Raw genomic sequence first — 13,752 nt, forward strand, 5'->3', positions numbered from 1 at the left:
TGTGGTCACCCATGCATGTACTGCACTAGGGACAGCTTTGTGAAGCACTATCATTCATCTGATGAAGTGGGGTTTACCCACAAATGATTACACTTTAATAAATCTTTTAGTCTCTAAGGTGCTAGAGGACTCCACATTGTTTATTCAAATGGAAGATCAGCAGCTCAAAGGAACACCACTGCATTCAAGTGCAAAAAGAAAAAATATAGCAGCAAATGAATTTACACAAAAATTGAAATGATTACCGAACTAATACTTAAAGATTTGTCAACAGGCTACGTAGCTTTCATCTCCACATGGCTAATTTGGCTAGGTCAGAGTACTGAATAAGGATGGAGATACCAATATTTACAGAAATAAACAGCTGGTGCATTAAAAAAGAGCCCCCTGCAATATTTACTAAGGATTCTCATAAAATAATTCTCACTAATATTTTATATTATTTGATCTTGAGCATCTGCAAAAATGGTCCTGTGGCACCTTATAGACTAACAGAAACGTATGAGCATAAGCTTTCATGGGCAAAGACCCGCTTCCTCAGATACTTCCTCGGATACTTGCAAAGATGGTGTTTCAACTGCCTGTTTTGGTAAGCTATTCAACTCCCAATTGCTCTATTAAGAATTTTTTCCCTTTACCTAACCTAAGCTGTTCCTTCTTAGCCTAGTTTCAGGTTATTTCTCCTTATCCTACCAGTTTCTGATATTATAAATACGATAATCCTCCTTCTCCATTTACATGATTTCCTTGAAGGTGTTGATCACCTGTGATGAAGTCTGCTGAGTGTAGATTTTTAAAATCTATATAAACATATTTCCCTCTGTCTCTTCTCCCAAATTCTTCTATGCATAGACAGAGCAGCCTAAGCACTCTTTTGATCTACACTAGCTGCTAATGGCTCCAAGGGGCTGAAACTGCAGCTTGAAATTATCAGGGTGTTCAGGTGTCCCAGCTATCCATAGTTCCCCTAGTCTTTTCCTTGCTACACCAAATAAAGAGATGGAGTACTGTAAGAGCTACTCTGACAATGGCTACGTCTACACGTGCACGCTACATCGAAATAGCTAATTTCGAAGTAGCGACATCGAAATAGCCTATTTCGATGAACAACGTCTACACGTCCTCCAGGGCCGGCAACGTCGATGTTCAACTTCGACGTTGCTCAGCCCAACATCGAAATAGGCGCAGCGAGGGAACGTCTACACGCCAAAGTAGCACACATCGAAATAAGGGAGCCAGGCACAGCTGCAGACAGGGTCATGGGGCGGACTCAACAGCAAGTCGCTCCCTTAAAGGGCCCCTCCCAGACACACTTTCATTAAACAGTGCAAGATACACAGAGCCAACAACTAGTTGCAGACCCTGTATATGCAGCACGGACCCCCAGCTGCAGCAGCAGCAGCCAGAAGCCCTGGGCTAAGGGCTGCTGCACACGGTGACCACAGAGCCCCGCAAGGGCTGGAGAGAGAGTATCTCTCAACCCCTCAGCTGATGGCCGCCATGGCGGACCCCGCTATTTCGATGTTGCGGGACGCGGATCGTCTACACGTCCCTACTTCGATGTTGAACGTCGAAGTAGGGCGCTATTCCCATCCCCTCATGGGGTTAGCGACTTCGACGTCTCGCCGCCTAACGTCGATTTCAACTTCGAAATAGCGCCCAACACGTGTAGCCGCGACGGGCACTATTTCGAAGTTACTGCCGCTACTTCGAAGTAGCGTGCACGTGTAGACGCAGCTAATGTGACCTGAGAATCCCCCTTGTACTGAGTTGATCTTCACAGGATTAGATGTGCCACTCTGCACTGTGCTTCTTACAGTATGAACCAAGGTATTGATGTGAAAAGCTCAAAAGTGATCAAAGAGCTATAGAGCTATAAAGCTGAGTGAATGAGTGGAGAAGGTTAGTAGGTATTTTATTAGTTCCATAATATTTTTTAAAAATCCAAAGAAAATTATCACTCTTTCATACCTAAATTAACATACTTAATGTGTTAACACTTCACTGTGGGAGTGACTTATGGGCTGGGGATTAATATCTATGAAGGGCAACACAAGAATTGATGTTAACTAATTATTAGAAGCACCAAAGAGCTCATTTTACCAATATTGGCCCAAATCAGTATTTAGGCTTGGTCCCTCAGGAAGGGAAAGGTGCAAATGGTTGAAGTAGCCCTCCACAACCCCAGCATTGCTATACAGGCAGGAAGGAAAGGCGGCAACCAGAGGATCCATGCAGTGGCAGAATCCCTGTTGCCATCCTTACTCTGCCCAGTCCACTTCTCTATGAATTGATGGGAAGGCAACCCTAACAAAGCTGAGCTCTGCAACATTTGGAAATATACTTTCTTGCACTCCTCCAAATCTTGGTAACTACCCTTACACATCTTGTGCTGCCAGACATGCCTCTGCAGAAGCAGGAGTTGCATTTGCCCAATTATGCAAAAGCATGCACTACATTATAGACATATGTTGGAAAATTTAATACAGTGTTATAAGATAGACCTAACAATCTATATACTTTTTTGGATAAGTTCCATGGCTAGTACGTTGGCTTACGAATGGTTCAAAATATATGCACATGGTGAGATAAGAGACAGAATTTTAAACAATTTACAAACCTTGGAACATTTGTTAAATGTACATACCATTTATACTGAAAATGTCAACATTTTTATGACACATAATATTGCCTTTAGTGCATTCAGTGGTGGATTAACCACTGGGCCGATAGGGCCCCCCAGCAGGTGCACCAGGCAAGTAGAGCAGGGCAAGGCCCATGCCACAGAAGAACTATCAGCTGGGTGAGGGAAGATGTTGCTTCATTTTAGGATGTTAATTTTAATAATTTGGCAGGTATGCATTACAGACTTGCCAATTTATCCGGTAAGAAGATAAGGTGAAAGCAGACATATGTATGCTAACTTTGCTATCTGGATGAGAGGTTCCAAACATATATGTGGTAACTTTGCCTTGGCTCAACATACAGGATGTGTCCTGTAGGTTCCTTTCGTTACAGCCAACATATACTCTGGTACACAGTTTCCCAAACTGGGGGGAGTGCCCCCCTAGGGGTTGTGAAGAAATTGCAGGAGGGGCATGAGGTGACCCAGCCCCCCCATCATTCTTCACACCCAAAGAAAGAGACAGCCTTTGCTTCTGGCTCTCAGCCCCTGCCATTTTATGTCAGTGATGCAGCACAGCTGGTACAAGAACCAGGCAGCTGGCAAAGACCCCCATGGAACTAGAAGACCCCCATGGAGCTAGCTGCCTCCTGCAAAGGTGATTGAATGTGGGTTGGAGCAGGAGAGGGAGGAGGAGGAGGATGGGGTTAGATGGGGAGCTGGGGATGGGGTAAGAGCAGGGGCTAGTGGTGCCTGGCTTTGTGGGAGGGGCTCAGGTGGGTGGCTTGCAGGGCTTGTGGGGCTCGGGTGGCTTGGGCTGGCAGGTGGCTGGCTGGCCCTGGCAGCATGGAGCAGCTTAAGCTGGTGGGCAGGCAGCTGTCCCCAGCAGCATGGGGCTCAGGTGGCTGGCACATGGCTTGGGTGGGTGGCTGCTGGGGAGGCGGCTGGTCTCAGCAGTGCGGGGCTTGGGCAGAGGGCAGGCGGGCAGCTCTGGCAGTGCAGATCTCAGGTGGGTGGGTGGCTTGCACGGGCAGCTCTGGTGGCTGGCATGGGGCTCAGGCACTCGGCTAGCTGGGGCTGCACCAGGCACTCACGAGGGGCAAAGGAAAAATACTTGTCCTTATTTTTAATTTTAAATAAAATTTTTATATCAAGTTTTTGTGTTTATTTTAAATTACAAATTGAATTTTTTGTTAAACGGGGGGGTTGGATGATGGTAAAGAAGAGGTGGGGGTGTGAGGGTTTCTCAAAAATCAAAAGGGAGGCATAATGCTGAAAGGTTTGGGAACCACTAGTCTAGTATAAACCTATTATGATAAAACAATCAGATATATCAGAAACTAAGAAATCTAAATGAAAAGATACATAGACAGGGAAGCCGGTTAGCTCTACAGGGTACAAAGTCCCCACACCCTGATCTAGCACCTTCAGCAAGTCCCCACTTTCCAGGAGCTTGGAGGTGAAGATGGCAGGACTCTAGAGCTGTGTCTACACGTGCACGCTACTTCGAAGTAGCGGCACTAACTTCGAAATAGCGCCCATCGCAGCTACACGCGTCGGGCGCTATTTCGAAGTTAACTTCGACGTTAGGCGGCGAGACGTCGAAGTCGCTAACCTCATGAGGGGATCGGAATAGCGCCCTACTTCGACGTTCAACGTCGAAGTAAGGACCGTGTAGACGATCCGCGTCCCGCAACGTCGAAATTGCTGGGTCCTCCATGGCGGCCATCAGCTGGGGGGTTGAGAGATGCTCTCTCTCCAGCCCCTGCGGGGCTCTATGGTCACTGTGGGCAGCAGCCCTTAGCCCAGGGCTTCTGGCTGCTTCTGCGGCAGCTGGGGATCCATGCTGCAGGCACAGGGTCTGCAACCAGTTGTCAGCTCTGTGTATCTTGTGTTGTTTAGTGCAACTGTGTCTGGGAGGGGCCCTTTAAGGGAGCGGCTTGCTGTTGAGTCCGCCCTGTGACCCTGTCTGCAGCTGTGCCTGGCACCCTTATTTCGATGTGTGCTACTTTGGCGTGTAGACATACCCTTGCAGCGCCTATTTCGATGTGGTGCCACGCAACGTCGAAGTTGAACATCGACGTTGCCAGCCCTGGAGGACGTGTAGATGTTATTCATCGAAGTAGCCTATTTCGATGTTGCTACATCGAAATAAGCTATTTCGATGTTGGCTTCACGTGTAGACGTAGCCTAGGTGGAACAGGTTACAAGAGCCTCCCCAACTGCCCTGGCCCAGAGCCCCACAAACCCCAATCTGCTTCTGACTTCACTGCCAGTTAGTAAAAATTACAAAATGTTATCTAAATACTTCCAAAATATATCATATAAAGTGAGGAATAGTGATAGGGGATATTTTTCCCCACTAGGTAGGAACAAGACATTTTGAATTTATTAACGAGAAATTCAATAATTCCCTCCCCTGTCCCCTAGGAGCACTGTGATTTGGGAAGGCAGGCACCTTTTACTTTTCTATTCATTTTCTAGATCAGTGTTTCCTAAACTTTTTTAGACCACAGAACACCAAACAATATTTTTGTGCAGAACACCTTTGAAAATTTTCTTCAAAATAATTGTTGTCAGGCAAAACACCCCAAACAAACAGCAACTAATTCAGCAAAACCAAAAGGAAGTAATTTAGTCAGGTATTATAGCAATGAAGAACTAACATTGTATCCGATTTTAATAACAGAAAATATGTACCAACAGTGTACAATGTCAAAAAGGTGTCCGATGCTTGTGGCACACCTGCAAGTTGTTCATAGAACACCAGAGTTCTGTGGAACGTAGTTTAAGAAACACTAATCTAGATCATTTGCAATTATTTTCTTTCCTTACAAATGGTAAAATGGGTGATCTGTGGAGGGAAAATATTTAAAGTGTTAAAAAATGGTGAACAGCATCTTTAAAAATGCTGCATTGTCATTAGGCAACATAAACATCATACTTACTTTCTGCGCTGTTCAATAAAAGCCTGTCTCTCTCTCATTTCCTTTTGCATGGCCAATCTGAATGCTTCAGCTCGCTTTGCTTGAATCATCTTATCATATGATGAAAACTCAGAAAAATTATTCTTCTTCCTTTTAAAATGGAGAGTTTGATACAATTGATTAAATATTGCATGAAAGAGCAAGCTGGAGGTGAAATTAATGATAGTGAGGTCTGGCCTCAAGAAAAATTGCACCCTGGATAAACTTGTATTTTGATGCTTCTGATCCTGCAGATTCCTATGACAGAAAGTCCTATCGCCCTTGACCCCTGTGGGTTCCACTCAGTGGTTAATTTGTCATAAAAGAGATACCAGGGCTCACCACCAGCAACTCCCATTAAAAATTATGTGCTGGCTGCCCAGACACCCAGCTCGGAAGGCAGCACTGTGACCAGAAACAGCGCAAAAATAAGAGTGGCATGATATGGTGTATTACCACCCTTATGTCTTCACTGCTGCTGGTGGCAGCACTATCTTCAGAGTTGAGCAGCTTGAGAACGGCAGCTGCAGGCTAGGTGTCCAGGATGCACAAGTAGGTGTTTCTGATTCTTGGAGCTCCCCTGACGATATATCATATGACTGCAGTAATGGGGAGACAAAGGGGTTGGCCAGCTAATGCTGCAGAAGTGAATGCTTATGCCTGTGCTCCCTGCCAGGCTGGCAGCTCTGGGCAGCAGCTCCTGGTTCCTGACAGGTCTCCAGTATTGGGCTTGACCACACTCACCTTTACTCCAGTAGCCCAGGCCCACCAGCCTGCACCACACAGATGGTGCCCCAGTAACCATGACACCCTGCATAGATACCCAAGTTGCTCACTCCCAAGGCCACCCAGGTAAAAAGTAAAATTCACAAGGCAAATTTACAAGTTTAAAATTCACAAGGTTTGGTCCTCGGTCAAGCAGAGATTAATGGATCAAACCATTTTGGCTTTCTTTCTTCTAAACCTTCTTGATAGATAATTGACAATCCAATGACATTCAGACACTTTGTTGAAATGGGACCTCACTAAGCATAGAAGCAGTCCGACTGATTTCAACAGCTCGCCAAATTAGGAATTTAGGGCCATGGTGCTCAACCTTTGCAGACTTCTGTACCTTTTTCAGGAGTCTGATTTGTCTTGCCAACGCCAAGTTGCACCTCACTTAGAACTAGCTGCTAACAAAATCAGAAATACAGAAACAGCACACTATAACTGAAAATTAGTTTACCTTCTTATTTACGTAATTATAAATCAAAACCGAATATTGATATTGTATTTACTATACAGTGTATAATTTATAGAGTAGTACAAACAAGTCACTGCCTGTATGAAATTTTAGTTTTTCAGAGATTTCACTAGTGCATTTTATGTAGCCTATTGTAAAACTAGGCAAATATTTAGGTGAGTTCATGTACTCCCTTGTGGAAGACCTCTGTGTTTCCACCATGAGCACATACAACCCTGGCTCAGAATCAGTGAATAAGGGTATGTCTATGTGGCAAACAGACACCTGCAGCTGGCCCATGCCAGCCAACTTGGACTTGTGAGGCTTGAGCTGTGAGGCTGTTTCATTACTGTGAAGACTTCCAGACTCAGGTTGGAGCCTGGGCTCTAGGACCAAGTAAGGTGGGAAGGTCCCAATGCTCAGACTTCAGCTTCAGTCTGGAAGTCTACACACCAGTGAAATAGCTCTACAGCCTAAGGTGGCCAGTATGGGCCTGCTCCAGGTGTCTATTTGCTGTGCAGTCATATCGTTTATAAACCTACAGTTACATGTGATCATATTATAGAAAAATAACAAACAGCCTGAAATGGGAAGCTCTCCAAGTGTGGAATACCCTTTGCTTTTAGTGGAAGAGGGATTTATAGAGCAGAACTTGGAATATAGGAATATAAAGGTGGTAAAGAAAGTTGAACATGATGCGAAGGAATTGTGCAAGTTGACGATTTCCATGTGAAAGCAATTTATAAACTAGAATGTATTCATTTTAAGATAAAATGATTACAGGGTGCCACCCTCAGGTTCTTCAGAAAACGAAAAACTGTAAGCACACATAAAGGAAATCTAGTGAACAACACAGATAAAGTAGTAGGTGATTCACTTTCCTTTGTTCTTCTCACCCAAGTTAAATTCACTTTTTGTTGGAATAATGTTTCCTTAGTTCCAAATTACTGAAATTTATGTATGTTTATTGCTTTTTCATGAATGACAGCCAATGGTGCAATGGAGCAGTCCCTTGGATGCTCTAACACAGTGGTCAGCAGCCTTCCTGAGGCAGAGTGCCATAATTTGACCTTTTGATCTCTATGTACAGTCTGAATGTCAGTGATACTTTTTAAACTCACTAAAGCTGTGTCTACACGTGCACGCTACTTCGAAGTAGCGGCACTAACTTCGAAATAGCGCCCGTCGCGGCTACACGCGTCAGGCGCTATTTCGAAGTTAACTTGGACGTTAGGTGGCGAGACGTCGAAGTCGCTAACCTCATGAGGGGATCGGAATAGCGCCCTACTTCGACGTTCAACGTTCAACGTCGAAGTAGGGACCGTGTAGACGATCCGCGTCCTGCAACGTCGAAATTGCCGGGTCCTCCATGGCGGCCATCAGCTGGGGGGTTAAGAGATGCTCTCTCTCCAGCCCCTGCGGGGCCCTATGGTCACCGTGGGCAGCAGCCCTTAGCCCAGGGCTTCTGGCTGCTGCTGCGGCAGCTGGGGATCCATGCTGCAGGCACAGGGTCTGCAACCAGTTGTCAGCTCTGTGTATCTTGTGTTGTTTAGTGCAACTGTGTCTGGGAGGGGCCCTTTAAGGGAGCGGCTTGCTGTTGAGTCCGCCCTGTGACCCTGTCTGCAGCTGTGCCTGGCACCCTTATTTCGATGTGTGCTACTTTGGCGTGTAGACGTACCCTCGCAGCGCCTATTTCGATGTGGTGCCGTGCAACGTCAAAGTTGAACATCGACGTTGCCAGCCCTGGAGGATGTGTAGACGTTATTCATCGAAATAAGTTATTTCGATGTTGGCTTCACGTGTAGACGTAGCCTAATAGTCCTACTGACACCAGCTTCATTAATAAATAAATTAAGATGAAAAGCTTTACTGTTTGTATGTTTTTACTGTTATGTATTTTTAATAGTCCTATTTACAGCTTCATTAATAAATAAATTAAGATGCAGAGCTTTACTGATTAGGTGGTGGTTGGTAGCACTAGCTCATCTTTTGTTAATGCACAAGCTCCCAGCTCCATGGAGGAGGAGGGGCAGGGCTGAGCTCCCATCTTGCATGCCAGTGAAAAAGCGATTTACATGTCACTCTTGGCACTCATACAGGGGGTTGCTGACCCCTGCTCTAATACATTTGATTACGTTTCTTAGCTAACAAAGTTACACAATATTCAGCCAAATTAGAGCAAACAATAATAAAAGAACCCTAACTATAATTTGATGAATGTTGGTCAATGTTTGCTCTAATTTTTTTCAACCCATGGGTGGAATAAAATTTGTTATGTGCATCGAGGCAGATGCAACAACTTTGGGGATTGCAGAGGGTGCACTAGTGAAGTGCCTCTGCTTTGCCCCTCCCCTGCCCCATCCTTTCCACACCCATGCTCCTCCACTCCTGCCCCTGCTCTGACCATGCGCTTTGCCTACTCAACCCCACCTGCCACTTCCCATGGAAGAGCTGTATCACTTCTGATGGGTGCGGGGCAGTCCCCCTTTCCCCTGGAACGGCAAGACCTAGCAGTAGCACTTTCTGATCATGCTGCTGTGCAGGAGGGGCAGGACTCCCCTGTACTCATCAGAAGCAGCACGGTGCTCACGATGAGTGGAGGGAGAGCACGGGGTACATGTGCCCCTTGTGCAACCCCGCTTGGTGCATAGACAACATGTGAGGTGCAGGTGTACCCCACCACTTTAAACACATGCTGTCACCTGTGGGCACTCTGCTTATCAGCTGGATGTCACCTGAATTGCTCCTGACAAGCTGCCCAAGTGCTCAGTTTACAGGGAAGATTGGTGTTGACCCATTATATAAAAGGGGCAGTAGTTTGTTTAGTCATAAAAGTACTGGTGGGGGAAAAAGCTGCGAAAAATGCTGTGAAAATTTCTTCCCAATTTTTCTTTGAAATGTGGAATTTCATTCCAAGACAAAATTAAAAACAATCCAGGTCTATATTTGCTTAAAAACTGGTGGGGAATAACTAAAACTTTCATCAAAAATGTTCCTGATTTTATTTTTAATTTCAGAACTTTAATACAACATAGAAATTCATAAAAATGTCCACTGGTCTTAATTCTTAGACATGAAGGCTACATCTACACACAAAGTATCTGTTAACAGAAGTGACTGTTGGACAGGATTTCCCAGCCAAACTTGTACTGACAGATCACATCTACACATAAAAGCAGATGGAAAGAGCAATCCGCTCTGTCGACAGAAAGCAGCAAGACTGCCTGGCCCTCTCTCAACAGAACAGCTGACCAGAAGCTCTGTAAACAGGGCTGTCTGGTGAACTGGAAACCCTCTCTGTCGACAAAAGGGCTCCGGAGCATCTACACAGTTTCTCTGTTGACAGGAAACTGTGGAGAGAGGTGTTATACCTGAACGGGAAGATGTATAACACCGCCAGCAGATGTGCTGGGTTTTGTCAACAAACTGTTGACAAAGCACATTTGCTGTGTAGACACTCCGTGGCTTTTTCTGGTAAAATCTCAGTTTTGCCAGGAGAAGCCACTCGTGTAGATGTGGCTGAAGTGTGTATTAATGGTGCCATAATACTGTACATTGACACAATGCTACGAAGACTCAAGAGAAAATATATACGGGAGATATTTGTTAATCTACATATAAAAAAGGAAACAAAGTATATTTTCCCTTTTCAGCACAGAATGAATAGTAGGTCTTCTTGTAAGGGTTTATGACTAAACTGCAATGCTTTTGCAAAAAACACCATAGTTTTCATTTACTGGCATGCTGTGAGGTTTCATAAGCATCAGTTAGTAAAATACATGAATTACCTTGTATCGTATAATGACCTTATTTGCTAAAAATGCAAAATTAAGTAATCTGCAATGTTTTCTAGTCACTAGTTTAATTAACAAATTTTACTTCTTTCAGACAAGCATGTTCTTTCCAAAAGTGTAATTGTTAAAATATGAATTGATGAAGTTTTACATATTCGCGGAGATGGTAGTTTTGAGCAGCCAAACTTCTTTACTTATTCTCGAAGGGGTAGCTGTGTTAGTCTTCAGCTTCACAAAAAATACAAACAGCCCTGTTACACCTTAAAGAGTAATATATTTATTTATTAGTTCATGAGCGTTTGTGGGTAAGAAGAAATGGATCTTACGCACAAAAGCTTATGACCTAATAAATAAACGTGTTAGTCTTTAAGGTGTTACAGGAGTACTTGTTTCTTTTTCTGTGTTTACAAAGCTGATAGAATTTGTTATTTTCTAGGTTTAGAGAAAATTTATAGTTTTTTGCGCTTTTTTGTTTATCTGTTCTAAGCATCATTAATGCATCATCGAGGCCTAGATAATGTGCTTTTTATAGTGCTGTGGGGTACAATGCTTTTAAATCTTTCTAATTAGAAGTCTGGTTATTCAACAGGTGTCCAAGACACATAGTATTCTGTGTTAATTACATGAAACTGGAAAATTTACCTGTTATTGTTTGGGTGCTTAACTCAAATCATTTTTGTTTTTCCTCATTTAAATTATTGCTCTGAGGTGGTACTGGGAATGAGTATGTAGGCAGCCCTATCTCACTACAGTAGCTTGGGGCCAGGTGCAAAGTGCCTGTCCCTGGTCACTGCAGCTGCATGGGGTACAATGGGGAGAGGTGCATATCCCCTAGCCAGGGAACACACTGACAGACAAACTCTCTAACAGATATTTGTCCCTTTCTCCACTCCTGCCCACTGCTGCTCCACTGGGGTTATAGCTGTCTGAGTTCCCACCTCAGACCCCTTGCTACTCTCCTGTAGTTACTGAACAGTAGAACTGTCCCTGCAAGCAGAGCCCTCCCTCCCCGATTTATGAGGATCAATCACATTCCAGGCACATCCCATTGTCCTGGTACAACCAAACCTTTAAATTGTTTTAAATTATGATAAAAGGAAGTTGCATACCAAATTTGGGGATCTTAGCTCTTGCCATTTAGGACAAGTTCTTGAACAAAATAGATGAATGGATGGACGGATAGACAGACTCAAACTCTTTGAAATATATAGTACTTTTAAATGCACACACACACCCCACCCTTTCTTTTACCGAGAAAGAGTTGCTGATTTGTGGTAGAGCCTCTCTCTCTTTCTGCTGCTTTTTCTGAGTTCAGCAAACTCCTGCATTGTGGATTTAGGGTATAAATCCTCGTTAGCAAGAAATTCTTCCTTTTCATCTTTTATAATTTCCTCCTTCAGCTTCTGAAATCGTAGCATTTCTTCTTCATTAGGCCATTCATCTGACAAATCCGAGCTGGATTTCATCAACTCACTTAAGTTTAACTTTTCAACAGGTGGCATTTCTAGTGGAGTCAAAAAGATATTACTTTACACTTTATCAGACCAATGAAGTTAATAGGTTTGGTTTGGCAAATTTCTGTTTTTTTCCTTAGGAATATGACTTTACATTTGTGAGACTAGTTTGCTATTCTCATAGCCTGGCTTTTCCCCCTCACTAATAAACTACAACAATCATCTACACAAGGCACCTAGACAGTGTATTACAATGAATGGAAACATTTTCTATAATACTTATGAGAAAAAGAAAGGTGAGGTGGATATTATTTTGAGATTGTCTCTTCACTCTGCCATTAAAGAGTTAGTCACTTCAGCATCAAGGAAATAAAAAAAATCAGCTAAGCTTTTCACCATGGTGCTTTCTCTGTACTGTGTGTCTTGTATATATGGCAGCTCAACTGCTAGATGAAATTAACCAACAGGAACATATTTACCGACAGCAGCACTAGTTTTCCATTCACTTTTGTGTGCAATTCAAAAGTTAATTTTGGTCTATAAAGCTGCATCTGTCTTGCTGTCTAATACCCATGAACCACACCCAGAAGCACGTGCTTAACTTCAGTGTGAGTTACTCCAACATAATCACCAAAGCATTTAAGTGTATGGTTAACACGTTTAAATCCCAATGAAGGCAATGGAATTTAAACACATACATAAGTGTTCTACTGAATCAGAGCCCTAGGGCATGTCTACACTAATAAGTTTTCTTGACAAGACTTTTGTCAGCACCCCAAAGTCAACAAACAAAAAATCACTTCACGCTTGCTCCCTGTGGTAACAGATCATGTCAACATTGGGGACGCCATCACAGACAGTGTGATCAATGCACTATGGATATGTATCCCACAGTGCATTGTTGTGGGAAGCCAGAGCTGATCCCTGTGCATCTTGGGATTCCCTGAGTTCTCCCACAGCACCCTCAGCTGCTGGAAGCGACATCAAAAGTAGCTCTGTGAGCAATCCATGCTGAGGAACATCAAAGCAAAACAGCAGCCTATCCCCAGTTCCCTGCAGCAACAGTTTGCCTACCATGGTGTTCCTAGTGCAGGGCAGAACAGGAAAAGTCCAAATTATTTGCTCTCTGATTCCCAAATGGAGCTGCTCGCTCAACTGTCAGATATGTCCCAGAGCTTTGAAAAAGAAGGAGGGAAGCATGTCTGCAGGACAACAGAAATCAAGACACTTGGCTGAGGCATCAGGGCAGGCACTATGGGATACTGAAGGAAGCCAGATCTGTTAACAAAACAAACACCAGAGTCTACACTGGCTCTTTTTTGAAAAAAAAAGGGAGGGAAAAGAAAAAAACGTCCCTTGTAAGGGTAGAGGGGTTTTGTCACTGACACTGGATGTGTTGCCCCACAACAGAAGTCTCCTTGCAGTGTGAATGCTCTCGACGTTTTGTCTTCAAAAGACAGCATTCGTCAACACAGCTTGGTAGCGTAGACATACATTAAAACACCTTTCCTCATAGTTTACCAGCTAGGACATGAGTTACTAGCCACCCCTCATCTTAAATATTTTGAGGCCGATGGAAGTAAGTTCTCGGACGGTGCCACAGGATTTTGAAATTTGCCCCTGTACTGACTGGACAGTGACAAAATCTTTTGACCACTAGGGTGCAGTGGTGGGCCCTTCTCTTTTAAGT

At 43.9% G+C, this 13,752-nt stretch overlaps 1 protein-coding gene across 1 annotated transcript in view; it reads right to left on the reverse strand.

Moving 5' to 3' along the window:
• Window positions 1-13,752, reverse strand: part of LRRC27 (leucine rich repeat containing 27) — a 74,737-nt gene that overhangs the window by 28,420 nt on the left and 32,565 nt on the right. Inside the window, 2 exon segments of the mRNA XM_075000439.1 lie at window positions 5,572-5,700; window positions 11,848-12,112. Coding sequence (XP_074856540.1) covers window positions 5,572-5,700; window positions 11,848-12,112 — 394 coding nt within the window.

The sequence above is a fragment of the Carettochelys insculpta genome, chromosome 7 (assembly GCF_033958435.1).
Source record: "Carettochelys insculpta isolate YL-2023 chromosome 7, ASM3395843v1, whole genome shotgun sequence".
Lineage (NCBI taxonomy): Eukaryota > Metazoa > Chordata > Testudines > Carettochelyidae > Carettochelys > Carettochelys insculpta.